Below are 27,659 nucleotides of genomic sequence, written 5' to 3' on the forward strand. Positions count from 1 at the left end.
TGTTGTATTTATTATACAGTATTGCGTGCAAATGTACAATATATTTTCTTATTATTCATGAGTTTAACAGTGCTTCCCTTTGTTGAAACATAACACATTTTTCATACTGACCTATGTACTATACAATTAAACATGAAATTCCAAAATACAAACAAATCGACTTATGAACGGGTTTCAGGAACATACTGCGTTTGTAAGTCAAGGACTATCGTAATTAATACTGTATTTTCTTATTATTCAACACATTCCTGCGGAGGGAGCTGATAGGAACGTTGGGTTGCTCGGTCAATGGCCAGGGTCAACGGCGGCGTGGTGTATTCCGCAAATATGCCCGACTGTGAGGGCGGGCACAAGCCGGCGTGAGTAGGTTAAACGTTGAGTTTTATAAGGGCACCACGGGGTGACCAGCCCCTCCCTACCCAGCCCCACCCCTCCCACCCCCCACCCAGCCCCACCCCACCCAGCCCCACCCCTCCCTCCCCCCCAAACAGCCCCTCCCTCCCCTCCCCATCCAGCCCCACCCCACCCAGCCCCACCCCTCCCCACCCAGCCCCTCCCCACCCTCCCCTCCCCACCCAGCCCCTCCCCACCCAGCCCCACCCTCCCCTCCCCCACCCAGCCCCTCCCTCCCCACCCAGCCTCTCCCTGCACGACGGACGGACACAATAATCCCCTGTAGGCTGGTGTAACCAGGAGGTTCCTACCAGTATGAGCAATGACTGTTAATAATTTCACCTATAGAGTGAATTTGATAAACAAACTACTTACATTTTGTTGCTAAACAATTGCAAGTAAATAAAAATAGACAGTGCTGTAGTCAAGCTTAACATGAAAATGTATCCCAAATCAAATGAAGTGATTTGTATAAAGTTGCGAATTGATTTGGACCGTGTCAACATAAACCATCGCCACAAAAAACAACAAACTCACACCGTGCACCCCATTCCTCCCCATCACCCCCACAAACTAAACAACTCGCAAAAAAAACCAAACCATGCAGTTGCAAACGTATCTAACGAAGCAACCTTACATACGTTTGAAAAATAATCTCAGTAAATAATAGACAGTTCCCACACAATTCTAGATTTGAAGCTTTCGTGACTGCAAGGATTCATACTCTTAGGTTTTTTCGGTAAAGTCACGTAGGTAAATAATAAAAATAATAAATTACTATTTTATTTATATTATTATTTCTATCATTTGTATTATTTATTTTTTAACCTCTTAGGTTTTTCGGTAAAGTCACGTAGGTAACAAAAATAATAGAAATAATAGAAATAAAATAAGTGATTTATTTAAAAAAATAAGTCACGTAGGTAAAACATTTTATAGAAATAATAATAAAAATTAAATAAAAATAATATAAATAATAATAGAAATAAATAAGTTATTTTTTTAAACAAATCACTTATTTTATCTCTATAATTATTTCTATTATTTTTCATTTTATTGCTATTATTTCTATTACCTACGTGACTTTTTCCGAAAAAAACCCAAGAGTTTAATTCCCACAAAATAAACAAACGAAACCATCACCCCCCCCCCTCGTCTCACCCCCCCCACAACCACCCCTCCCCGGTGGGAGGAGTTGGTATCGCCCAATGGCCGCGCTCAGTTGGGGTTGAAGGCGCGCACTCGCCGTCACTCCCAATCTCGCCTTTCTTGTCAGGGGCTTTTCTCTTTTCTCAAGTGTCGCCGTATCCGCACGTCGTCGTTATCAGGGAGTCGTCGTCGCCGCCGACGCAAAGGTGCTCGGTTTTTTTTGCCCTCGAATCGCGGCTTGCGAAGGCGCCTTCGACGCTGTTTACGGACGCGGACCTGCGATGCCGAGGCCTGTTCTATCCGAGCAGGCCTCTGCCGCACTTGCGTGTTAAACGTCGCCTACGTTCGCACTCGTTTTGTGGTGTCATTTTACGAGGTCGTTCAAACGATTTTGGTTTTGCGTGTGTGTCCACGTTTGATGTTTACACAGAGGGGATGTCATGTCGTGTGAGATTGTGAAGGCTTTCAGGGTCGCGGTGTGAGTAGAGGTTGTTTTCTGTTGGTGCGGCCCGAAACCCAGGCTTCGTGAACTCCCAGGGCACAGGGCAGTGTTGTTAATCGCTAATATAGTTTCCCTCATTGTTGCTATTTCTATTTTTGTCTTGCTGTTGTCATCTCGAAGTTGATTGCGAAGTAAGTGGCCATCGCCATATCGGTTGTTAATTTTTTTTTGTCATCGTTAGCAATTTGCATCGCTGTCGGGATCGTTTTGGATAATGTGTTGTCATTTTGTGGCTATCGTAGTCTTTGTGGTTGAAGACGTCTCATTTATCATTTGTCATCGTGGTGTTTATTGTTATCGACGTCTTTATGGTTATCGTGAGCATTGTCGTTATCGTGAAAGTTGTCTGGTATCGCGATGTTGTCGTCTTTGTTCGTGTTGTGATTGTTTATCCGGTCTCAGTTGTGATCGATAACGTCACAGTTATTGCCATTATCGTGGTTGTAGTTATCTGTGGTATAATCGTCCATCGTAATTATAGTTGTGATAACCTTGCAGTTATTGTCGTTATAGTGCTTGTTATATTTGGTGTAGTTTTTGTCGTTGTAATTACCATTGTGTCCTTTTCTTTTCGTTGACGTTATTGAGTCGGCTCTCCTTACAATTGTGGTCACTAATTTCTGAGGCTTCAGGTGTTTTAGTTCTATTTATAGTTGCTATTGATTCGTGGTTTTCACTTGTGGTTGTTTTCGTTGTTGCCATAATGTTGCTACTTGTTGATCCCATTATTGTTGTTGATGTTAGAATTGTCACTCAGCCAACGAGCCATCATTGCGGTTGTTTCTAAGTTGGAATTGTTATATAGTTGTCTTCGTCTTCATTGTTGAGTTGTCATCATGTTTGTCGGGCTTGTAATTGATATTATTGCAGTAGTAGATGTTGTACTCGTCAGTGTCGTAGAACCTTGATAGTCCCTGTCATTGATTGTTGAGTTGTGATTGTCACTGGTAATCTTCACCTTAGTTGTTGAGTTGTCGTTGCTCTGGTGGCTGTTGTTAGGTCTCGGAAGGATTAGTTACTATCTTGATTTGAAGCTTTCGTGACTGCAGGAATCCAGTGGATTAGTTACTGTTAAGAGTTTCGCTCAGCCAGAGTTGAACCAAAAGAAGTGAAACCTGAAGTGATTGTTTAGATTATGTAGGGTGCTTCAATGGAGCTTTTCCGCGAAGTGTACCTCAATACGAAAATGATTACTGTAGAGTTATAAATTCAATTTGCAGAGTAAATCCGTAATTGTCCAGACTGAATTTGCACATTACAAAACGTACGTATATAGTGCATTATATTATGCTCAGCAGCAGCGCCGTGATCGTTATCACATGCATGCAGAAACACCGAGAGCACGTGCGTTGGAGAAGGTCTAATTTGCCAAAAAGGAAAAGAGAGAGGCAATATTTGACGGTACAGTATTCTCAAGACGGGCTTAAAATACATTTGACTCGAGACATCACCTTTCCTTTTTTGTTATTTGTGACTGAGCACTTTGGATTGCTCACACGAGTGTGCACCACGTATTCCCAGTTCTAAAATAGTGTTTGGGGGGTTCGTTGTGTCTGACTTAACGCACGTGGAACGTTGAGGGAAAAGCTGACATTGCAGCAGCTATAATGACCTGGTCGCTTGTCAACTTGGCAGAGCCATTTCAAGTGCCTGACATTATTTCCCTTGTGTAGGAAATAACCCCAAAGTGGATGTTGATCTTTCGATTTAAAGCTTTCGTGACTGCAGGGATTCATCTTCTTGTTTCTTTCGGTAAAGTCACGTAAAAGGGAAGTAATAAAATAATAAAAATAAAACATAATAAAACAATTCTCACGACGTTTCGGCTACAACGCAAGCAGCCGTCTTCAGGTGAAGAATGAGACACTACCAAACTAGGAGCTTATATATAAGCTGCATTGGGGGTTGAAGAGCGCCTTAACAAAAATAATGTGCATGTGAGGAGGAATTTAGCATATTCATGGAAAATGCGTAGGCGTTGGGCGGGGGGGTGTCAAAGTCATATTATGCCCATGCATTATACAGGATCAGCAGCAACCAAGGGGGGTGCAGGGATTAGCAGTAACAAAGGAAAGGAATGTTAATGATATGTAGCTGCAGTTACTCAACAACCACGTAGAAAACTAAAGTATAAACTACATAAAAAACTAAAGTATAAACTGCATCGCACCATCAGTATACTTACTATACTCTATAATAAGCTGAGTTACTAACAGCAAGTAATACATTACAATTCTACCTCGTAAAAATTCTATAATATGCTTCCATCTAAACCTTATTCTCTTATATCACACGAGCATATACCGTACTATATACTGCCATAGATAAACCCAACATTAAATTATATACTGTATTGCTGTAAACCAACCTATATCTTATACATTTAATATAACACTATGTATTATTCTACACACCCTAATGTGTATCGAAATGGTTTATTACGTCCTTCCAATGATTGCTGAGCCAGAATCCATCTTCTCGGTTAAAATTGTCTCTGTGTTTGTATATGTGGATCGCCTCATGAACGAATCTCTCATGATAGCCAGATGGCTTGCAGAGAACCTCTGTCTTGGAGAAGTCGATATCATGTGAGCCCACTGAGTTGTAACAGTGATCTGCCACGGCTGAGGTGTTTGTCCTACCGTGTTTCAGGTCAGCTTTATGTTCACGGATGCGGTCCGAGACATGTCGTTTGGTTTCCCCAATGTAACTGCTACCACAGAGGCAACTTAGTTTGTAGACGCCAGGGTACTGTATGTCTGGAACCACATCTTTTACAGACGGTACCAGATCACGGATTTTATGTACTGTGTTGAATCGGACCTGGATCTTGTGTTTAATCAGGATTTTGGAGATCTTTTTTTGTGACCCCAGCAATGTAGGGTAAGGTGATGGTCTTGAAAGGCTCCTCAACAGGATCCTTCTTGATGGTTGGAGTGATGGCTTTGCGGATTGTATAGTCGGAGTAACCATTTGCCTTAAGAGCTTGGCGTACGTGTTTGAGTTCACTGGAAATGTGTTCATGGTCGGAGATGCATTGGGCTCTATGATATAGAGTCTTGATGAGGGAATTCTTCTGGGATGGATGGTGGTGGGAATCCGGTTTTAGATAAGCATCCGTGTGGGTGGCTTTCCTGTAGACAGAGTGGCTCATTGAACCATCAGGTCTCCTTTTGATTAGGACATCCAAAAAGGGTAGCTTGCCATCATTTTCGACTTCCATGGTGAATCTGATGGCTGGGTGTATGGAATTGATGTGGTCGAGAAATTGGTCTAGAGCAGGCCGGCCATGTGGCCAGATGACAAAAGTGTCGTCTACGTACCTCTTCCAAAAGGTCGGGCGTAGAGTGGCAGTCTGGATAGCGTCCGTCTCAAATTTCTCCATGAAGATGTTGGCTACAACCGGAGATAGGGGGGAGCCCATTGGGGTGCCCTCAATTTGCTTGTAGAATGGAATGGAACCTTCTACAAGCAAATTGAGGGCACCCCAATGGGCTCCCCCCTATCTCCGGTTGTAGCCAACATCTTCATGGAGAAATTTGAGACGGACGCTATCCAGACTGCCACTCTACGCCCGACCTTATGGAAGAGGTACGTAGACGACACTTTTGTCATCTGGCCACATGGCCGGCCTGCTCTAGACCAATTTCTCGACCACATCAATTCCATACACCCAGCCATCAGATTCACCATGGAAGTCGAAAATGATGGCAAGCTACCCTTTTTGGATGTCCTAATCAAAAGGAGACCTGATGGTTCAATGAGCCACTCTGTCTACAGGAAAGCCACCCACACGGATGCTTATCTAAAACCGGATTCCCACCACCATCCATCCCAGAAGAATTCCCTCATCAAGACTCTATATCATAGAGCCCAATGCATCTCCGACCATGAACACATTTCCAGTGAACTCAAACACGTACGCCAAGCTCTTAAGGCAAATGGTTACTCCGACTATACAATCCGCAAAGCCATCACTCCAACCATCAAGAAGGATCCTGTTGAGGAGCCTTTCAAGACCATCACCTTACCCTACATTGCTGGGGTCACAAAAAAGATCTCCAAAAATCCTGATTAAACACAAGATCCAGGTCCGATTCAACACAGTACATAAAATCCGTGATCTGGTACCGTCTGTAAAAGATGTGGTTCCAGACATACAGTACCCTGGCGTCTACAAACTAAGTTGCCTCTGTGGTAGCAGTTACATTGGGGAAACCAAACGACATGTCTCGGACCGCATCCGTGAACATAAAGCTGACCTGAAACACGGTAGGACAAACACCTCAGCCGTGGCAGATCACTGTTACAACTCAGTGGGCTCACATGATATCGACTTCTCCAAGACAGAGGTTCTCTGCAAGCCATCTGGCTATCATGAGAGATTCGTTCATGAGGCGATCCACATATACAAACACAGAGACAATTTTAACCGAGAAGATGGATTCTGGCTCAGCAATCATTGGAAGGACGTAATAAACCATTTCGATACACATTAGGGTGTGTAGAATAATACATAGTGTTATATTAAATGTATAAGATATAGGTTGGTTTACAGCAATACAGTATATAATTTAATGTTGGGTTTATCTATGGCAGTATATAGTACGGTATATGCTCGTGTGATATAAGAGAATAAGGTTTAGATGGAAGCATATTATAGAATTTTTACGAGGTAGAATTGTAATGTATTACTTGCTGTTAGTAACTCAGCTTATTATAGAGTATAGTAAGTATACTGATGGTGCGATGCAGTTTATACTTTAGTTTTTTATGTAGTTTATACTTTAGTTTTCTACGTGGTTGTTGAGTAACTGCAGCTACATATCATTAACATTCCTTTCCTTTGTTACTGCTAATCCCTGCACCCCCCTTGGTTGCTGCTGATCCTGCATAATGCATGGGCATAATATGACTTTGACACCCCCCCGCCCAACGCCTACGCATTTTCCATGAATATGCTAAATTCCTCCTCACATGCACATTCTTTTTGTTAAGGCGCTCTTCAACCCCCAATGCAGCTTATATATAAGCTCCTAGTTTGGTAGTGTCTCATTCTTCACCTGAAGACGGCTGCTTGCGTTGTAGCCGAAACGTCGTGAGAATTGTTTTATTATGTTTTATTTTTATTATTTTATTACTTCCCTTTTACGTGACTTTACCGAAAGAAACAAGAAGATGGATGTTGATCGTAAATATAAATACTGTACAGATAACATGTTGTTGACACGATGCACTTGTACAGCTTTCCTGAAAAGAAAGTATTAAATTAGTTTTTAGCTCAAACCACATTGGAATGTATTTGTCGTAAATATATATGGAAACTATAAATTAAGCTTCGGATTATAGGTGTCATGTAAACGTTTCTTTAAAAAATTTTAAACAAAGGGTAAACAACATCGACTTTAAAAATAAAAATCTACAAAAATAAATTGTAGTCGTATTTCAATGGGTGGCAGATGTGTGCAGGATGGCAGAGTAAATATTACCAAGACAGACATTGGAGTGTTACCCAAGGCTTGGCAACCGAGGGAAAAAGACGCTGACCTGAATATCAAGAAGGCAGTGATGGTGAGATGTGGTGGCCATCAACAACAATGGGTGTGATGACTTCCTCATCTTGGCCATTTGTTGTGTTTATATCGTATTTTGTCTGAAATAACTTCCCGAGTAATATCAAATTCCCCTTTGTTCTGTTGCCTTGCGATGTACTGTATGAGGGTCGTAGTATAAATAATTATGAAAATGATGAATTCAAATACCATGCACAAGCCCCTGTGAGACATTATTGCGATCAATTAATTCATGATGATACGAAGAAATAGCTTCAGTCGCCCTTACATCATCCTGAGACATGTTTCCTCCCTCCAGACGTCCCTCTTGCACGGTGCACCTCTTTGCGATGTCCCTGAAGCCACGAGCCGTAGACTTCACCGAGACGTGGAACAAGCTGCTGACCACCATCCGCGGCGTCATCACCCTTGGCCATGTCGAGCGTATCACATGGAACGACAGATTTTCGTATCCTTGGCTTAAGAGAGCTCCGTGCTGGTTGTACCTTCTCTCTATCGCGCTCCCGTTTGTTGGTTAACCTGGGTATATGAGCCAGACTGCCCATTGAAGACAGGTGGTAGCCCACTTTAGGATATGGGTTAAGATAGCTTTAAAAAAACACTTTCAAATGTTAAGCTGATATTTGGTAATTGACAGATGAATTAAGTTTTATATTTGGGACCCATTAATTGTTTATTCTTGAGCCAATGTCTGATTTGCATATCAGAGATTCTCAAGAATTACGCAATGTATTTACATATATAATAGTATGATTTACTTATACTGTACTGCAGAGGAATTGATGAATGATCATAGACAATTCTATTCTAATTTGTTACAAAATCAGCTCATGTGTAGGTGCCAGGGAGATGATTAACATTGAAATGTTGTGACGGCTTGGGGAGAACCTCATCCAACAGTGGAATGTTCATGACCGATGATCATGATTATTTCACAAGTGTTAAGTACATAAACACAGTAGCCATGCGTACATATTGTTACCTAATTGATGTAATCAGATAGAGCCATTTTGTATTATCATTAAACAAAATTGGACAACAGTGTGCTTCCGCAGTGGGGTAGCCGCACTCTGAATGAAAAATAAAACCACATACAGAACCTGCAGAAAGTATGAAATTGAGTGGGACACACTTGAGCAGCATGCGTCTTCCCAGCGGCCTCTCACTTTAATTGCATGCTGCGTTTTTCTTTGACGGCCACTGCCAGCGATGTGTATGCCCTGTGTGTGGCATACCCGGAGCCCCTGGGAGATCGGCTCTACTCTGAAACCAGGGCCTTCCTGGAGGAGCACGTGCAAATACTCCACAAGGTAATCTCCGTGACAGAACAAAGACTAATCCCAGCCTTGTTACATGGTTCCTACTTGGAATGCCCTCTGTGCAAACATATTAATGGTATGAGTTGAGTTTCCCCCCCCCCCCCCCTTCATTATTTTAGCTCATAACAGCAGAAAACATCTCCAGTAGTAGATGACTCTGGGCAAAGGCATTTTATGGCAAATTTATTGGTGAAACTTTAGTCTCAAGCACAGTTTCGTTTTTCAGTTATTCTCGTATTGAATATTGTCTGGACTGTATTGTCTTTGAATTTTGTATTTGCTCTGTAATCACTCCCTTACTGAGTAATTCTCGCAAAAAACACACTCGTTTTGGTTCTTTGAGGTGCACTGCATAGCCAGTTGTTACATATCATGTTAAGGGCAACTCAAGCGCAAATCTAATATTAGCATGGCTTATTTTTATAGTTATTGATTACTTGAGACCATTTAATTTGTATTTATATTCTTGGATAAACAAGTGATTTGTTATTTAGTTCTGGTAAATGAGTCTAGATGGTTTGTTTTATTGTTATTTTATTGTTTATGTTTGTTATTAACCACTTAAGTGTTTCCATCATCTCTGCTTGCTGTTGACAGAAAGTGGTGGAGTCAGAGGAGAGGATACTTATAATGTACCATGGATATTGGGAGGAATACAGCAAGGGCTCGGATTACATGGACTGCTTATACAGGTCGGAATTATAAGGTTTTCTTGACAACACTGGTGTGCAGCTTGTGATGCAGTGTAATGGTTGAATACCATAAATACCACTTTTCACAACTTGGTAATTCCCTATGAACTGCGAATGAGCTTTATATGACTGTACAGTGAATTACAGTGAAATGTCACACATCCAACTGTCAGATATTCGCCTTGACCAACTAATCACCCACACTCAGTGTAATATGTGTGCATGGTGTGACATCATATCAGATGTCTACAAATCTGACCTTTTCCCATAGAGATGTGTATAATTAATCTTGCCTTTTCCCCCAAAGAGATATATACTTAATCTTGCCGATGTTCATTTTCTTCTAAATTACATTAAAGCATATTCCCATGTTTAAATCATATTACATTACATTTTTTATACAGTTACATACGTGTGTATAGTGTAATGGTATTTAAAAATGTTGACATACCCAACATTTTCACATATTTGCCTGTACCATCTGTGGAGAGTCAGATTCTGGACATACTGCATTATGCTTATTATATTTAACCAAGATAAGAGACCTTGGTATGTTTCTTATTAGAAGGTTGTCTGGCTCAAAAAAAAATTATTCGGAACAAACTGAGCGGTATTTAAAACTATTTTCAGTTTATTATGTAGAGAATGTGGTAGTGTAATTTTAACTTTGAAGAGCAAGCCAATTTTGTAGACTTGCTTACGAAAATACTCTCCATCCATATTTTATGATATTTCACTGGCATCGCTTACTACTTGCAAAATAAACAGCCTCGTACAGCAACCATGTGTACAATGCAGCATGTGCTATAATTGAAGCCCATACTGCAGTTATTTACTGGCAATGTCATCACATAATTGAGCCATTCTGGGGAATCTGGTGAACATGTTCTTGCATCTCGGCTCTGTAATTGCAACGATGTCTACAGTTTTGCTAATCCCTGCTGGTTAATTCTTATGCACCAGTTCTCAAAAGCAAACACTTGTGCCATGGAGTAGTGCAAACTGCCACTCATCACTAATGCTTCCTTCATAGTTACCTTTGAGATCCATAAGAGCCCACATTAAAACCCAGATTTCTTGATAATGATTATGATTCGACTGAACTGACCAGCACATAACCAAATCACACGGTATGCGTATGATCTTTGTCAGATATTGGAAGCTCAGCTCGGTTGAGCCTGGGTAGTGGTTGGATTGGCAACTACAATTCAAAGCAAAAAACATGTTTATAATTGCAGGGTAACTATTGTCTGTACTATTCTCCCACATGCTTCTTTACGAAGCTTCTACGTCTATTCTCCATACCTTCGCCAGCCTGTATTGAAAAGGGTGGTGGTGAATGGTCAATAACTCTCACAACGTGCACTGCTTTGGGAGATCCTCATCCAGCAGTAGATTAACCAAACAACTGTACATGCAATGGCCACAATGCCCTCAGAGCCAAACCAAATTTGCGAAATAAGGCAAAAGTTAGTGGCAGATCATTAAGCATGCACTTATCAATACAGTATAATCCCAACTAGCCAGATGTAGCACTTAGCTGGACCGGGTTGCCTAATTATAAAAAGCATCTAAAATGTATAATAAATGCAATTTTTCAAATAAAAATAATACAGTTATTGACACTCTATACGGTGGAATATGCTATTTAATATATAATGCACAATGAATTATCTAGAACGTGTTGTAGTGTGTATAATGTGTAAAATATTTAGTTAATTGTGTTCATAATGCATTGACGGCGATACACACCTGCGCTTGCACTGGCTCATGCAGGTACCTGAACACGCAGTTCATCAAGAAGAGTAAGCTGAGCGAGGCCGATATCCAGTATGGGTACGGCATGGACAGCAGCGAGCAGCTCATGGAGATTGGAGAGGTCAGTGACCACTGGGGCGATGTTTTGGTGGGCATTTACGCAATTGTGCGTTGTCGCGCGAGCTGGTGATGGCACGGTGGGCAGTGGTGCACGCAATTGTGTTCGGATGAGTTGGTGGTGTCTCAGTGGCAGTCGTGCATGTGTGTGGTTGGTTGAGCTTATACTAAAAAATTTAATTTAATTAATAAAAGTAAAATAAAAATAAAAAATTACGACGTTTCGGAGGCAACACAAGCTTCCGTCTTCAGGTGGAACCATCACAGCACGATTGCTGTATCAAGTAAAGAGAAATTCCAAGAGACCCGACCTTGTATATATCGGGTCTCTTGGAATTTCTCTTTACTTGATACAGCAGTCGTGCTGTGACGGTTCCACCTGAAGACGGAAGCTTTTGTTGCCTCCGAAACGTGGTGATTTTTTTATTATTTTACTTTTATGTATTTAAATTTTATTTTTTACCTACGTGACTTTACCGAAAAAAACCTAAGAGTATGAATCCTTGCAGTCACGAAAGCTTCAAATCTAGAATGAGCTTATACTAGTGCGCCAGATAAGGTTTTGGATCTTTTGAATAATTTTAGCCTCCGATTGTGATGCTAAGAGAATAATGTGTGTTTTCTGGTTTTAAAATGCAAGAATGACGTGACAGCTGCACGCTGTAGTTTAGCAGTTTCAGAATATTGATTTAGACTGGAGGAATACGATGAGTTATGAAGCTCCTTTTCACGGATGTATGTCCAGTATGGGTGGGTCAGTACATATTACCAAAACACCCACTCCCTTGCCTCAGAGTACCACAGTACTGCTTCTTCACCCCCCATCTGTCAGTATTTGTTGTCATGCTAATACAAGAGTGCAGCACGAATGTTTATATTCTTATGTCTTAAATTTAAGTGTCATACCTAATTCATATTTTATCTAGTAAAACACCCAGTATGCAGATTGTCTTGAGCACTGTGTATACCTAAAGCAATTATTCAAGGCAGATAAGGATCAAAAAGATGAAATTAATGCGCAAATAAGGAGATGAAAAACTCAGTTTGGGAATGGAAACTAAAATAATAATGTTCTTGAAGGAGAAATATTTCATTTTGTGTATATTTGTAGGACCAATCAGTTATAATCAATGTGTGTATATTAGGGAACCAATAAATGAACATGTTAGAGGCCAGCCAACCACATGAGTAAGTGGCATTTATATAAAAATTATCATGGGAATTATATAAAGCTTTTATAAAGATGGAACCACAATACTGGGATTGGTTGAACAGTGATGCAATGGATAGGGCATTACATTTTGATCCTGGCGACCAGTTTCACGGTACGATCCCAGCCATGTCTGACATCTGGCAAATGTTTTTTGCGAAAACATTTGGTACTCTTTCATCAACCCGCATTGACTAGCACGGTGAAATATGATCAAATAACTCTGGTGACATCCAGCAGTGTATTAACACAGGTCTGTATAATATAGTTTTAGAAATCAAATGTAAAGTGCTGTCTTTTAATAGAAAAGTGTCGTTGCCTTGCTGGTGGCTGTGTCACACAGGTTCCATCAGTGGGTGATCGAGCACCTTCATGTCCGGGTTGTTTCGTTTGTTTCTCTTTGTTTTGAATTAATAGTTGGCGCTGGACATCTGGCGGAGATTGATGATCGAGCCACTGGAGGGAAGTCTGGTCAGGGTACTGCTGAAAGAAATTAAAAAGTACGTGTTCATTGTTTTCGTAATGTTTAATGTATATGTGAAACATGCATCATCCTTATTTTCGATTGCAAGTTTTTACTTTGAATGGTCACTGTGCTTATGTAGTTCTCAATACGCTCTTTTTTTATTCCAGTGATCGATCTGGAGAAAATCCCAATCAGAAAGTAATCCACGGGGTTATCAACTCTTTTGTTCATGTTGAACAGTACAAGAAGAAGTTTCCGCTAAAAGTAAGAACATTAATCACCCCTGTCTCTGGTTTGTGTGGCATTAGCACTGATTAGCACATATGCGTTTCCTTGACAAAGAAGACCTGTATTGCATGGGACACGTCGCTCCCATTGCCTTTGGGTCATCTTGCCCCAGCCTCCTTCGCAAAAGAGGTTTTGCATCTCAAAGGCACATGCTGGTGAAACAGGGCTTTGTTTTGATTTATTGTTTGTTTCGCAGAATTTGTGAATAATTTGGCCAACATAGTAGAACATCATTGCTTGCTTTCGTGCATCATGTATAACTCTTATTTCCTAAGGCCTCCTCAGATTTAATTGAATGGTAAATATAAAAAAAAACTTGACATTAGTCAATACCACTGCATCAAAAAGGAACATGAAATAATAGGTGCCGTTTTGGGAAATAATAGGAGAAATGTTTGCCTATTATATAGGTTTTCTTTCAAGGCAGAGTATTGATGAATGTTCGCTTTTATTAATATCTATTTGTGCCTGTGCACCACGGCCAATGCTCTATTGCCTCATAATTTGGTAAATACTACACGTCCGATTGCTGCAATATTTGTAATGTAATGACCAACGCGTTTGTATTTTAGTCATTCGTTGTAGCACTTAATTCACTCTTAACGATCACATCTGTTTAAGCAATTTTACCATTGGAGCAGACTAACTTGGCATTGGGCACTTTATACACTGATGAACAATCCTTTCCATGTGACAGCGCACTGTCTGCACCATAAATAGTGAAAAAGCACGCATTTAGGGTGCCTTACTCCTTTTGGAGCCTATGACCAAATGACATGGCGAAGCCTTCATCCAGCAGTGGATTGACAAGGGCTGTACATGCACAAGTCTTTTTGAGCATGCAGACACTTAAGTATGAGATATGCAATTGATGTTTGTACTTGGGGTCTGTGTGTGTTGGTCACCCTTCCAGTTTTACCAGGACGTGTTTGAGAGCGCGTTTTTGGTGGAGACTGGAGAGTATTTTAAGCAAGAGGCATCCCGACTGCTCCAGACCTGCAACTGCTCACAGTACATGCAGCAGGTACAGCATGCATACGGAGAAAAAGTACGGGTCTGTGCTGCATGCAAAAATGTGTTCACTTGACGAATCTTGCACCTTGCTTTTATTACATAATTCCATGTCGGTCATGGGGATTGTTTGACCATACTTCATCATGCTGGTCAGTGCCAGTTGGTGAACTGGGTGGAGGGAGGGTGAGGTGACTGGGACCAGTTCAGATAGCACTCTTCACGATTAGCTCTGGCCAGGAATCTTAACTCGTCAGGTACATAGTGAGGTCCATGTGCCACAGCACCGCAACTTCCCTTCGCATTGTTCTAAATCGTTGTGTATTGATTGCATTTGATTTATTGACACATGGGGATTGTTTTGCATATGAAGGGTGTCTGTATTTGCTTATTGATTGATTCTCTCAATTTAACCTCTGCTAATTTCCTCCATAAATTCCCCCAGCAGTAACATTGGAATCCAAGTTGTTATCATACCCATCCAAACTGTCGTCACACGCAACCATCGTCCGTACGTCTCACCTCGTCAGCCGTGCATTGCATGTGTGTTTATCGGTGGCCCCGTGTAGGTGCTGGGCAGGCTGAAGGACGAGGAGGTGCGATGCCGCAAGTACCTGCACCCTAGCTCCTACAGCAAGGTGATCAGCGAGTGCCAGCAGCGCATGGTGGCCGACCACCTGCAGTTCCTGCACAGCGAGTGCCAGACCATCGTGCGGCAGGAGCTCCGTGACGGTGAGGGCCATTTTTAAGATGGTGTCGACCGACGCCCATTGGTTGTCGCGTAAACTTTTGATTTAAACAATTATTTGGTGGCACAGTGACTAGCAATGGTCACAAGCACATATATGTAAAAAATAAACATTCATCAATCACCACTGCCTTAAGAAAAAATATATGACCCTTTCGGCAATGGCCCTGCTTGACAGCACATAGAGAGTCCACTCCGCCTCTGGCCTCTCTCTGTGCTGCGATGAAGAGTCATTGCTCGAAACATTGCCTATTATCTTCTTTTTTAAGGCCACAATGTTATTGACAAATGTGTTAAAAAAATTATTAGGTGGCTGTGCAAGCGGATATCGTGGTCAGAGCACCGTACCAGCAACACTGAGATTCTGGGATACAATTTTGGTTTCAATCACCTATGATTAAATTTGGTTTTCAAGTTTATTAATTAATTGGCTTAAAACATTATACAGTCGTTACACCCCCTTGTTGGATTGTGCAGAGTTTTGATATGCAGTTTGTTCGATTAACACTAATTTTTAAAAATAAATTATTATGGTTTCAGCCTGGTCACCAATGAATGCATAACATGTCTGTAATGATAACTGTGCTTTCCCTCATGCCCTGCTATACACAAGCTGGAATCTTAACAAATTCAGTAAAAAAACCATAATGAAACCATAAACTCATGATACTTAAGAACCTGCGTTTAATCATTACTACTTGGACTCGAATTCAACAATGCCTGCTCAGTGCCCTAAACCCCTGAGCCACGCAGCCACCTCTTGCCATTACATCCTGCAACATAATTATTGCCGTGAACGCCATGCGGAGTTCACACGCTATGTACAGCGCTTCGTTTAAAAAAAAAGTAGTCTGGTGTGTCGCGACTGCTCTCGGAGGTGTCTGGTTGACTCGTACCATTGGCGGTACGCGCTGTCCGTGTTTTGCTCGGCACAGATATGGCGAACATGTACACGCTGCTACGGACGGTGCCGCAGGCGCTTCAGCACATGGTCACAGAGCAGCAGGAGCACATCCGCCAGGAAGGACTCAAGGCCATCAGCAACCTCTCCCACGAGAACGTGAGTGGTGTCACTTTCCTATACATCATCCCTATAACCACATAGACTGTTGTGACAAGTGCTGTTAGCTTGCACCTTTTAAGGCCATCATGGCAAGCGAGGGAGCAGTGTAGGCAACACCACACCTGGCCGTCTCCTGTCACACCATTACTGATGTTTACACACTGCACCTGGTACTTATTTAAGGCTGAGTCCACCTTTCAGAGGCACAGGATTGATTCGGATATTCGCCACTGATATTGGCCGCTGCTGGGAAATAAACTTGAGTTTCTGGGTTTGTAGCGAAGCATGCTAACCACGACACCACTGCTCCCCATACCTCCTAATAAATCCTCCACACTGACAGACCCTATAACACCTGTAATGCAAGCTATACTCCCCAAGACAATTATGATTTGCTAGCTGGATCCTTGGACTTGGGTGAGAGTTTCAGATTGGGAATCACCAGCCCATTCTGGCTTGATATGGAGCTCTCTTCGCCATATGTCTGAATGTTCGTTCCAACCCGAGAAATATCCTAGGTAATTGACCTAAACCATTTTATTAGCCTAGTATTTGGCTCTAACCAACTTTGTGTCCTTGTGTTTTAGGACATGTGTAACAATAGACATGTAGCCATAGCCTGAACCCAATCTCATACGTCATTAACCACACGTTTAAATCCCAATCTTTGGTACATAAGGAGTGTGAATTGTTATCTCTTATGGCGTCCAAGTTGGACGATTACGAATGATCTTCTCTACACACATACTAAACTGCACTTGACCTCATTTTACCTCCCTTTGTAGCTTGCAACTTGTTTTCAAGGACAAACCATAAAATAGAGTTTCATATTTTACGAGATTACATGACAAGTTATCGCTTTGCAGCTCCGATTTAAAATATCCCAGCGTTGTTTTCTATGGAAATGAACGTGGCCTGGCACTGTGACCAAACCTTCCCTCTGCTCACTCTCACTCGGCCCGCACAGATGCCAACACAGTTTGTCGAGTCGGTTCTGGAAGTGCACAGCAAGTATGTGCAGCTCATCACGAGTGTCCTCAGCGGAGATCAGCAGTTCATGAGCGCACTCGACAAGGTGAGTTTCAGCAGTGTGCCGTGTGCAACGCGTTCATTCAAACATTGCCACGGAGAGCAAACGTTCTTTGTCTGACCGACCGAATTAATTCATTGATTGTGTAATATCACAAAGGTCGACAAAGGCGTATGTGTTGTATTCACACAGGCCTGCTCGGCTGTCGTAAACTACAGAGAACCGAAATCGCTTTGCAAGTCACCAGAACTGGTATGTGCTCTGTGTGTAATATTCCTCTTGTTATTCTTATTTGCAATTCACTGGTAAACTGATATTGGTATATACATAAACTTGGGACCGATGATCAAATGACCCGGAATGCGCCGATCCCGTCAGATCTTTGAAGCCAAAAGCAGTGTTGAAACTAGCTGGTGCTAGGATGGGCCACCACCATGCACACATAGGTTGTTGTAGACTATTGTAGGGCTATGTGGTGGGCAGCAGAGGACAGTGCATACAAATATATTGTACTGTATTCTATGTGCTTCCATTTCCATGCTGCCCACCTACACCAACCTGCTCTGACCAGCGTGGTGAAGCATGGTCAAAAGAACCTTCACGATCCACACGACGTGAGGATGCGCTCATCCAGTAGTGGATTAACTAAAGGGCTCTATATGGACATGATACTGTTACACTTAATGACTTTTTAACCTCTTACACCTCAGTAGCATAATTAGTGGGAAACTGCCTACAATCAATCTCAAAGCCATGCTACCCAGATACATTAATGTTGAAGGCATGTTAATTGGTCGATTATATGTGATATAATTCTGATAATTAAACGAGCCTTCCTATATGTTGATTAATGTACGTTGTTATTACCAGTAATTTGTCATGACATGGACATCAATACTAGGCTGTAAGCCAATGCTGATACTAGATTTGAAGCTTTCGTGACTGCAAGGATTCAAATTGCTTGATGCAGCAATTTTGCTGTGACGGTTTCACCTGAAGACGCAAGCTTGTGTTGCCTCCGAAACGTCGTGATTTAATTTATTTGTTTTTTTAACCTACGCGACTTTACCGAAAAAAAAGAGAGTACCAATGCTGATAATTGGAAGCACGTGTGGGTGTAATGAGTGCCGTGGGGTGGAATGTTCACTCTTGTGTACCAATATGAATCGTGTCTGTGCAGTTGGCGAAGTACTGCGACGGAATGCTGAAGAAGACAGCCAAGGGCATGACCGAGAACGAGGTTGATGACAAACTCTCCAACTCCATCGTCGTCTTTAAGTACATTGATGACAAGGACGTCTTCCAGAAGGCAAGTCCCTTCAAATGCATGCTCCTCATTTCACGGAAGGCTGAATTCTCGCCACCGTGAGACCTTTGACACATTTGTTCTTCAGTGAAAAGTAAGAGTAAATAATTGGAAATCCCTAAGCCTGGGAAGCCTAAGAGTTTGTAGAATGTTACGGGAGTATATCTCTTTGAATACTTTGGCAATTTTTATTGATTTGTTTTTATCTTGCTGGAGAAAATTGGAGTGACAGGAGAAATTTACATATAAGAGAGGGGAGCATTCGAATGCCAAAGGTTTCAAAACCTGTTTGTTGTACTACCTTCTGTAGGCACCACCCCATCATGCAGATGTGTCTTCTGAATATAAGCTTTATTTAATGTGGATGAGGAATGTTAATGGAGCTGTTTTTTTCTCATTAGTTTTATGCCAGAATGTTGGCCAAGAGGTTAATCCACGGGCTTTCCATGTCAATGGATTCAGAAGAGTCCATGATCAACAAACTGAAGGTAAGAAATGTGCATACCTCTCATATCACAATCCATATTTCCTACCACGATAGTGTTTCAAATATGGATTTGCATGAAGGTATTGATCTAAGAGAAGGTTATGAGAACTGTCAAGGCAGTCACCAGAAAACACTTTGGGAGGCTTGGGTCTGAGGATTGAGTGACTTTTTAATGGGTGAATCTCAATCAGTGAGTGGGATTGTTTTTCTTTGCCAGCATTGCTTTGAGATTGAGTGTTAAAGGCACCTTCTTAACAGTGAGGAAACTACTTGACTAGTTGTCAATGTTCTTTTATTAATTCATTACGGCGGCAGCATTATTCCCTGCAGGATTGACTACCGTATTCAGGGAAGGGCAATGCTAAAATACAAACTTTCAACCTGTAGAGAAACTTCGTTATGTGACTACCCATAACACCTCAAATTTCTCTACACTGTGTTAACTGCAGAAGAGCTCTGCTCCTACTGGTTTCAGAACTTCTTTTGAATTTTTTGCAGAAGTAGAATTTTTCAAATCTTTAATATTTTTGATTTGTCTCTGAAGATGGCTGAGACTAATAAGTCGAGCAATTATTGTGGCTGTGGGGCTGCGTGGTGGCGTGATGTTATCTCCCTTGCCTGATATGCAGGAGGTTGTGGGTTCGATCCAGACCCTGATGCCTGTATATTTGGAGTTTGCATGTTCTCCCCGTGGTCACGTGGATTTTACCTCCGCGCTCTTTGGTTTTTCCCTCCACATTTAGAAACATTCGATTAGATTATTTGGCTGCTGTAAAGTCCCACATATAAGCCACTTGGTTGAGCTTTCATTTGTGTCGCTTCTGAATAACAGCTTATAGCTCAGTGGGCTTTACATTGGTAAATAAAATAGTTTAGTATTTAGATACATTTGTGAATTGTTTGCTTACCTGGGGCCAAGCCACAATTTCCAAAGCTGATTTGGGGGTTTGTAGCTCCTAACAAAGTAGAGTGAGGTGAGAGGCAAGAGGTGGGAGAGTACGTGGAGGAGAGATGATATTAATAATGATATTAATAGAAGTCACAGTGCACTTAGAGGGGAGTCGATTGATGTGAGATGGTGCAGGTAGGAGAGCATTTGGGAGGTGAGTTAGAAGTTTAAAGGGAGAAGTAGGGGAGAGCAATGAGTGGAATAGAGTACATTGAGATAGGAAAGGTGAGTTAGTGTGAAGGAGAGGAGTAATGACCTGAGGGGGGGGTGAGGTAGAAGAGTTTGAGGAGCGGAGGAGGGAAATGTATGAGAGTGTCGGGCTGTGTGCGTGAGCAGCAGGCATGCGGGTACGAGTTCACCAGCAAGCTGCACCGCATGTACACAGACATGAGTCTGAGTGCCGACCTCAACAACAAATTCGGCAACTTCATCAAGGAGCAGGAGACACCCATCGATCTTGGCGTCGGCTTCCAGATATACGTGCTGCAGGTGGCTGCCTTTTCATATGTATTTTTATTTATTCGTTACTTGCATTATTATTCGAGGTGTAACGATGCATCAGTTGTTCAGTTACTATTGATTGTAAACCTCACGGTACGTGCATAGAGTTGCATGTATAAGAGTTGATGTGTTTTAATTCCTTATGTTCTATGCAAAGGGTTCATATGACGCCTGCAACCATGAGTGCCCACTTTATTCATCACAATGTAAAAAAAGTCACCGATTCTTGAATCAAATTGCAATGCTAAAATGGGGCAATTAATTGCAAATCATTACACCTCTATTATTATGCAAGGATAAATTTCGATTTAAAGCTTTCGTGACTGCAGGGATTCATCTTCTTGGTTCTTTCGGTAAAGTCACGTAGAAGGGAAATAATAAAATAATAAAAATAAAACTATCAAATTCTCACGACGTTTCGATTGCAACACAAATTTTCTTGCTGTGGTTTTCACACCTGATGATGATTGCTTGTGTTGCAATCGAAACGTCGTGAGAATTTTATTGTTTTATTTTTATTACTTTATTATTTCCCTTCTACGTGACTTTACCAAAAGAGCCAAGACTATGCAAAGATAGTTACCTCCCCAAAGAAAGGCAATGGGTCGAGATTGAATGTTAGAGATGCCTCCCAGCGTTTGACTTAATGCTTGCAACAGCTTAACATTGCAATGCGGTGTGTGTGTGGTGTCACAGGCGGGCGCGTGGCCTTTGTCCCAGCTTCCTTCCACGCCGTTCGTCATCCCCCAGGAGCTGGAGAAGTGCGTGCGGATGGTGCGTAGACACACACCCGTCAAATTACCCACACTTAAACATCAATCTGCATGATAAATGTAAAGCATAAAAGGTACGAAGTAATACATCGCACAAAAATACCTGTCTTTTTCACAGTTTGAAATTTTCTACAACGATAGCTTCAATGGCAGGAAGCTGACATGGCTGCATTACCTTTGCACAGGTGAGTGTTCTGCATCATGACCATCAAATTTAAACTTCTTTCATGTGTTTTATTCATCACAGTTGAACTCTCCGCATTTAGTGAAGTGTATAACGCTGTTTTCTTCTCTTTTAGTACACTGCACACCATCGTAATAAAAAATGTGACACTAACATCGTCGGTGTTTATCTGACATCTTTCAAAAGCCAATTACACCACCTTTTTTGCAGGTGGTTGAGAGGCTTATTGTCACTAAACTGCCAAAGGTCAAATAAACAGATTAGGCAAAATGACAAAAATGTGCATTCTTTGGAACCATCAAACTTGCTTGACTCTAAACCCAGTTTAATCTCAGGTTGTCGTCTGGATTTAAAACCAGGAGCTCAGCGTTCGTAGCTCAGCAAGATCCCTTCAGGTTATCTTTTTTATCACCAGTCATTGTTGATTAGGCTGGGATCATTGGACGTGGATTAATCACGGATGGCTAAAACTCAGATTAGAACCCAGAACATGAGCAGTGCAAGCTCTGACCTCTGAGCCACCTGGCCACCTTCAGCAACATCCCAAGCAGTGCTTAACGCAGCAGTGATGATCCACCGCCTAACCTGGGTGAACGTGCATTTGCTGGAGGCCCCACACTCAAGTGATTGTCCACCTGCAGGTGAAATGAAGATGAACTACCTTCCCAAGCCCTACGTGGCGACGGTCACCACCTACCAGATGGGCGTGCTGCTGGCATTCAATGGTGCCGAGCAGGTGACATACCGAGAGCTTGAGTACAGCACGCAACTCAACGAGCGCGAGCTGGTCAAGACCATCCGCTCGCTCATCGACGTAAAGCTCGTCAACAGCAGCGGCAAGGAGGTGAGCACATTTGCTCGTATCTGCCAGTCCCTTACACCAGCTGTTGCTGAGACCCTCATCCATGCCTTCGTCACATCCAGACTTCACTACCGCAATTCTCACTTCTATGGTTTCCCAAAATTCTCCAAACTCCAGATGATCCAAAATGTCCCAGCCAAACTTGTGAACTGAAACAAATCCAGGTGGCTCCTCCGGAAACAGTCGAATGGATATCAAATCTCAACATCAGTTTGTTGGAATCTGCTGCAATCCCCAAACATTTCATCCGATAGAAAGAGAAGATTGTAAATGATTCTACATCACCACAATACCCTGATCCCTCCACTGGCTTTCAATTAAGTGTTCATAAATTAATTCGTTAAACACAATGGCTGGTTTCGATTTAAAGCTTTCGTGACTGCAGGGATTCATCTTCTTGGTTCTTTCGGTAAAGTCACGTAGAAGGGAAGTAATAAAATAATACAAATCAAACATAATAAAATAATTCTCATGACGTTTCGGCTACAACGCAAGCAGCCGTCTTCAGGTGAAGAATGAGACACTACCAAGCTAGGAGCTTATATATAAGCTGGGTTGGAGGTGGAAGAGCGCCTTAACAAAAAGAATGTGCATATGAAGAGGAATTTAGCATATTCATGGGAAATGCGTAGGAGGTGGGTGGGGGGGTTTCATAGTCATATTATGCCCATGCATTATGCAGGATCAACAGCACCAAGGGGGGGTGCAGGGAGTAGCATTAACAAAGGAAAGGAATGTTAATAGTATGTAGCTGCAGTTACTAAACAACAAAGTTTATACTTTAGTTTTTTATGTAGTTTATACTTTAGTTTTCTACGTGGTTGTTTAGTAACTGCAGCTACATACTATTAACATTCCTTTCCTTTGTTAATGCTACTCCCTGCACCCCCCCTTGGTGCTGTTGATCCTGCATAATGCATGGGCATAATATAACTATGAAACCCCCCCACCCACCTCATACGCATTTCCCATGAATATGCTAAATTCCTCTTCATATGCACATTCTTTTTGTTAAGGCGCTCTTCCACCTCCAACCAAGCTTATATATAAGCTCCTAGCTTGGTAGTGTCTCATTCTTCACCTGAAGACGGCTGCTTGCGTTGTAGCCGAAACGTCGTGAGAATTATTTTATTATGTTTGATTTTTATTATTTTATTACTTCCCTTCTACGTGACTTTACCGAAAGAACCAAGAAGACAATGGCTGGTGCATGTGTAATGATATCCTGTTACTTATGCCTGAGTTTGTATGCACATATGTATCAACAATAATTTTACTTTTGTGGGCGGTGGAGCGGTGGTGCAGTTACGTTGTTCATAGTACTATAAATGCAATAGCATGAGTTCAATTTACAGCCACGGCTAACATCAGTGGCGAGTAATATCTGAACCGGTCCCGGACCACCCAGTTAACTAACCCGCACTGACCAACGTGGTGGAATGCGAATGAGCAACCACCGTGACGGACAAAAGTGTGGGCGAGGCCCTCATCCAGCAGTGGATTGACAGATCTTCTAAAGGTTATGTTAAAAGTTTATGGCTGTGTTTGGATGCTCTTGTTTTGAAGACTGTAACTTTTCCAACAGGATGAGATAACACCAGAGTGCATATTCTCCCTAAACATGGAGTTCAGCAGCAAGAGGACAAAGTTTAAAATCACATCGGCCATGCAGAAAGACACTCCCCAGGTAGGGCTTTTGCATTGCCATGTACATTTAGCATTCCCCTTTTGAGTGCGAAAGTCTATTCACTCGAACACCACAGTAGGTTTGTATTTCGATGGGTGTGAGCCAGTGATCTCTTCGCATACAGTGTACATTTTGCTGAATATTTTGTTTACAACACCTTTAAGATAATAGGCATTTAACAATTCACCCCTCCAACAATTGAAATAATTCTCATTATTTGGTATTGGGATTGACATTTTTTCGTCTTGTTTTTAACATGTCATTTGTATTCTACTTTGTTATTTCTAACATCGTAAATAAGTGATTATCACATACACTATGGCGCGATGTACATATAATAGCACGAGATATTTACCCGATGAGTCTGCATTGCTTAATGCCTACTGTTTGATATCCTCTTAAATTTTAAAGCCCCGTTGTAAGAATTAAATTATGGTGATGGCTTTGACAGTGGTATTGATGTTATGTTTGCTTTTGTACGCTGGTGTGCGCACGTGTGCAAACACACACACGTGGACGCACGCATGTCCACTCCGTTGCGTGGATACCTCAACCCCCCGAAACCACACGTGACCCCCACAGCAGGAGGTTGAGCAGACCCGCAGTGCCGTGGACGAGGATCGTAAGATGTACCTGAAGGCGGCCATCGTCCGAATTATGAAGTCACGCAAAGTGCTCAAGCACAACGCCCTCATCCAGGAGGTGCGTGTTGTTGTTCATCATTATTATTATTATTTAAGTTACTGTGGTGGTGATATTATTGTTATATTCCTATCCCAGAATGCACCCGATCTCATCAGAACTCTATAGCTAAGCATGCTTGAGCCTGGATAGTGTTGGGTAAGCGACTACCTTGAATTAGAGGTTGTCATAGTGCTGCATGGGCTATGGAGTGGGTAGAATAGGGTAGTGCAGCAAAATCCATTAATGTACTTTACTACGATGCTCCCACTTCTATGCTCGCCACCTTCAACCCAAACTCATCAGTATAAAGTGAGGTCAAAATAACCCCTGCTACCTGCAAAGCATGGGGAGTCCTTGATCCATCAGTGGATTGACAAAGGGCTGTAAAGTAAGTTGCTCATACAAGCACCGTTTGGACAAGCCTCGCATAACACCATAACATAATATTGCATTTGCCTGATATCTTAAGCAGGACCCTCCTAAAATGTCTGAGACTCGCCTGGCAAAACGAAGTAACGGTGAACGGAGTCTTTTAAATGTTATTGTGCAATCGTGTGTCTTCTATCTCCCTGCCTGTCTCCAGGTGATAAGTCAATCGAGAGCACGGTTCATACCCAGCGTGAGCATGATCAAGAAATGCATCGAAGACCTCATCGACAAGCAGTACATTGAACGTAACCAGAATTCCACGGACGAGTACAACTACGTTGCCTAAGCGACAGGCTGGCCAGCTGGCAGAGGACGGACGGACGGACAGGCAAGCAAGGAAGCGAGCGAGCAACACGCCATATACGAACGCACGCAACAGGCTGGGGAAGTTGTGGGGCTCGGACCCCCCCCCCCCCCCACTCTGCTCCTACATCCCATCCTCCCAGCTTGTTTTAAACGCAAGCAGATAACGCGCAAGCAATCACGCAGTTCACATCCTCCCAAGCCTAAATTGAAAGTTAAGTGGGTAAAATGTGCGCATCGAAAAGTATGCGAATGGATCGCTTTGGAGTAATACGCTCGCAAATATGGGGTGTTTTGTCCAAAAAGAAGCGTTGGTTTTCTTAATTCACTTTCTACGTTTGCACTGGTTCTATTGAGAATTTGTGTTTATCTTACAGAGTGTTGTGTGTCCCGGTGTGTTGGGCCTGAGGTTTCGGGAGGTTCACCGTATTTGCTTTAATTCTGCCTGCTTGACCCACCGACTGGGGATTCTTGATACAGGTGAAAGTTTAAACTTTGCTGTGAGCGTTGAGTTGCCTGTACCACCAGTGCAGGGCATTTCTTTTCATTAAGGTCATGATTTTACAAGCGTTTTCTTTGACGTTGCCCTGCCAAAATCCCTGAAACACTGCTGACTGCTTTTCCTGCATTTCTATGAAAGCATTGAAATCACATCGATGTTTGAAGGTGTTGAAAGCACTTAAAACAAGTCCATTACTGTAATGCTATCGAAAACGTTCTAAAAGCGCACGGAATAAATACGTTATTTAAAATTTTTATTTGCTTCAATGCCTTTTGTTTGACGCTCCAGTGAATGCCACAATGTCAAATTCACATCTTGTTAGAGTAACATTTTATTTGATCACCACCATCGTTAGGTTACAACTCACTTCTGCAAGCGTTTACAAACATTGGTTTCATGCTGCAGTGACAAAACAAAGCACATGTTTAAACGAGTGTCTTGAAACTGCACTGCCATTTCTAAAGGGTCCTTATGGCTTCCATCTGAGTATAATTTAGACTTTAACATAAATGCTTTGGGTGTAAAAAACTAACTTGTTTATATTCCTGATCCAGCCTTAAACTATTCATGCAAGTGCATTCGACAAAAAGCAGCAATGTCCCACTAACCTTTTAATGGCAAGTCATGAGTCGTCTTAACACGTTAATGTGTTGAGGTTAAAATGAAAATGTCACTTGAACAGGGATGCACGGAATTTCAGTATCCACCTGGGTGTTAAATAGAGTTAGCGATCCTATCGTCCTTGCTTTGGCAGAAAATGTATTTGCACGTTTCCAGAAATTTAACTTACGAATGATCCAAGTTGGGAATTTCATTTTTTTAAAAGATCTTTGCCAGTTTAAAAGTGCCGAATTTGCGTTCACCTGTAAACGTTTGCTTCACCTGTACGCGCGTCAACGCGGCCACACTTTCACTCTCTTGTTGGTGAACGTTCAGTTTAACCGATGTGCACGTGGAAGTGTGTTTGAAGTGACAACATGTTTCCTTTCGTCGCTCAATAAACACACGTGTAGGAATTTTACTCATGTATTTTTTCCCTTCTTTCAAAATGCTCATTAAATGTCCTTTGCTGTGTCTGATCAGTGGCGTAGCATTCAGATTAAAAAATTTCAGTCGTCCGTAATTGATTGGCAACTTGTAATTTCCAATTTTTTGTAACTTCATGGTGTTTACTTTTGTACAAAACTAAAAAAAACCACGAAAAAAATCTATAAATGTTCGTCTCAGGTTTTTCACTCATCCACCTAAGCAGGCACGTGTTATGCTTTTCTGATATTACAGCAGTTACATTTTCAATTTGTTTAGGTTCTTTTGTTTTTTTTCCCTTCCTACGCACCCCTGACACATTGGGTGGCGTATGTTTATGTAAAATAAAATTGTGTACAGACTCTCGACACGAGCTCCTGTCATGAGCCTATGAATGCCTGCCCATGGTGGTGTAAACTGCATGTGGGACGTTTCTTTGATGGGTGGTTGACAGGCCTGAGTAGGTGGGTGGGTGTTTGGCCTAAAAATAATGCGATTTCAGAAATGGGTGTGTTTTGCCGGATTATTATATTTGAAATGTATAATAACTCATGATAACCGTAATGTTAATAAAAACGAAAAATAAACATTTCGTGGATACCAGCCTTGCATATATTCACTGCTTGCGTTGTGCAATGTTTCCCATT

The 27,659-nt window shown here is 41.9% G+C and overlaps 1 protein-coding gene across 1 annotated transcript; it reads left to right on the forward strand.

Moving 5' to 3' along the window:
• The first annotated feature begins 1,586 nt into the window (after window positions 1–1,586).
• CUL2 (cullin 2) lies at window positions 1,587–27,615 on the forward strand. The gene is made up of 21 exons (XM_061563322.1): window positions 1,587–1,748; window positions 7,916–8,065; window positions 8,825–8,927; window positions 9,534–9,628; window positions 11,405–11,507; window positions 13,131–13,213; window positions 13,347–13,443; window positions 14,381–14,491; window positions 15,048–15,210; window positions 16,162–16,286; window positions 17,257–17,364; window positions 17,512–17,571; window positions 18,500–18,628; window positions 19,027–19,113; window positions 20,398–20,550; window positions 21,259–21,336; window positions 21,454–21,520; window positions 22,161–22,363; window positions 23,967–24,068; window positions 24,651–24,770; window positions 25,336–27,615. The coding sequence occupies exons 2-21, from the start codon at window positions 7,947–7,949 to the stop codon at window positions 25,465–25,467; spliced, it is 2,238 nt and encodes a 745-aa protein (XP_061419306.1). The 5' UTR covers window positions 1,587–1,748; window positions 7,916–7,946; the 3' UTR covers window positions 25,468–27,615.
• Window positions 27,616–27,659: the final 44 nt, after the last annotated feature.

Source organism: Lethenteron reissneri, chromosome 31 (genome assembly GCF_015708825.2).
Source record: "Lethenteron reissneri isolate LAM-NWPU_2019-01 chromosome 31, ASM1570882v1, whole genome shotgun sequence".
NCBI classification, from domain to species: domain Eukaryota; kingdom Metazoa; phylum Chordata; class Hyperoartia; order Petromyzontiformes; family Petromyzontidae; genus Lethenteron; species Lethenteron reissneri.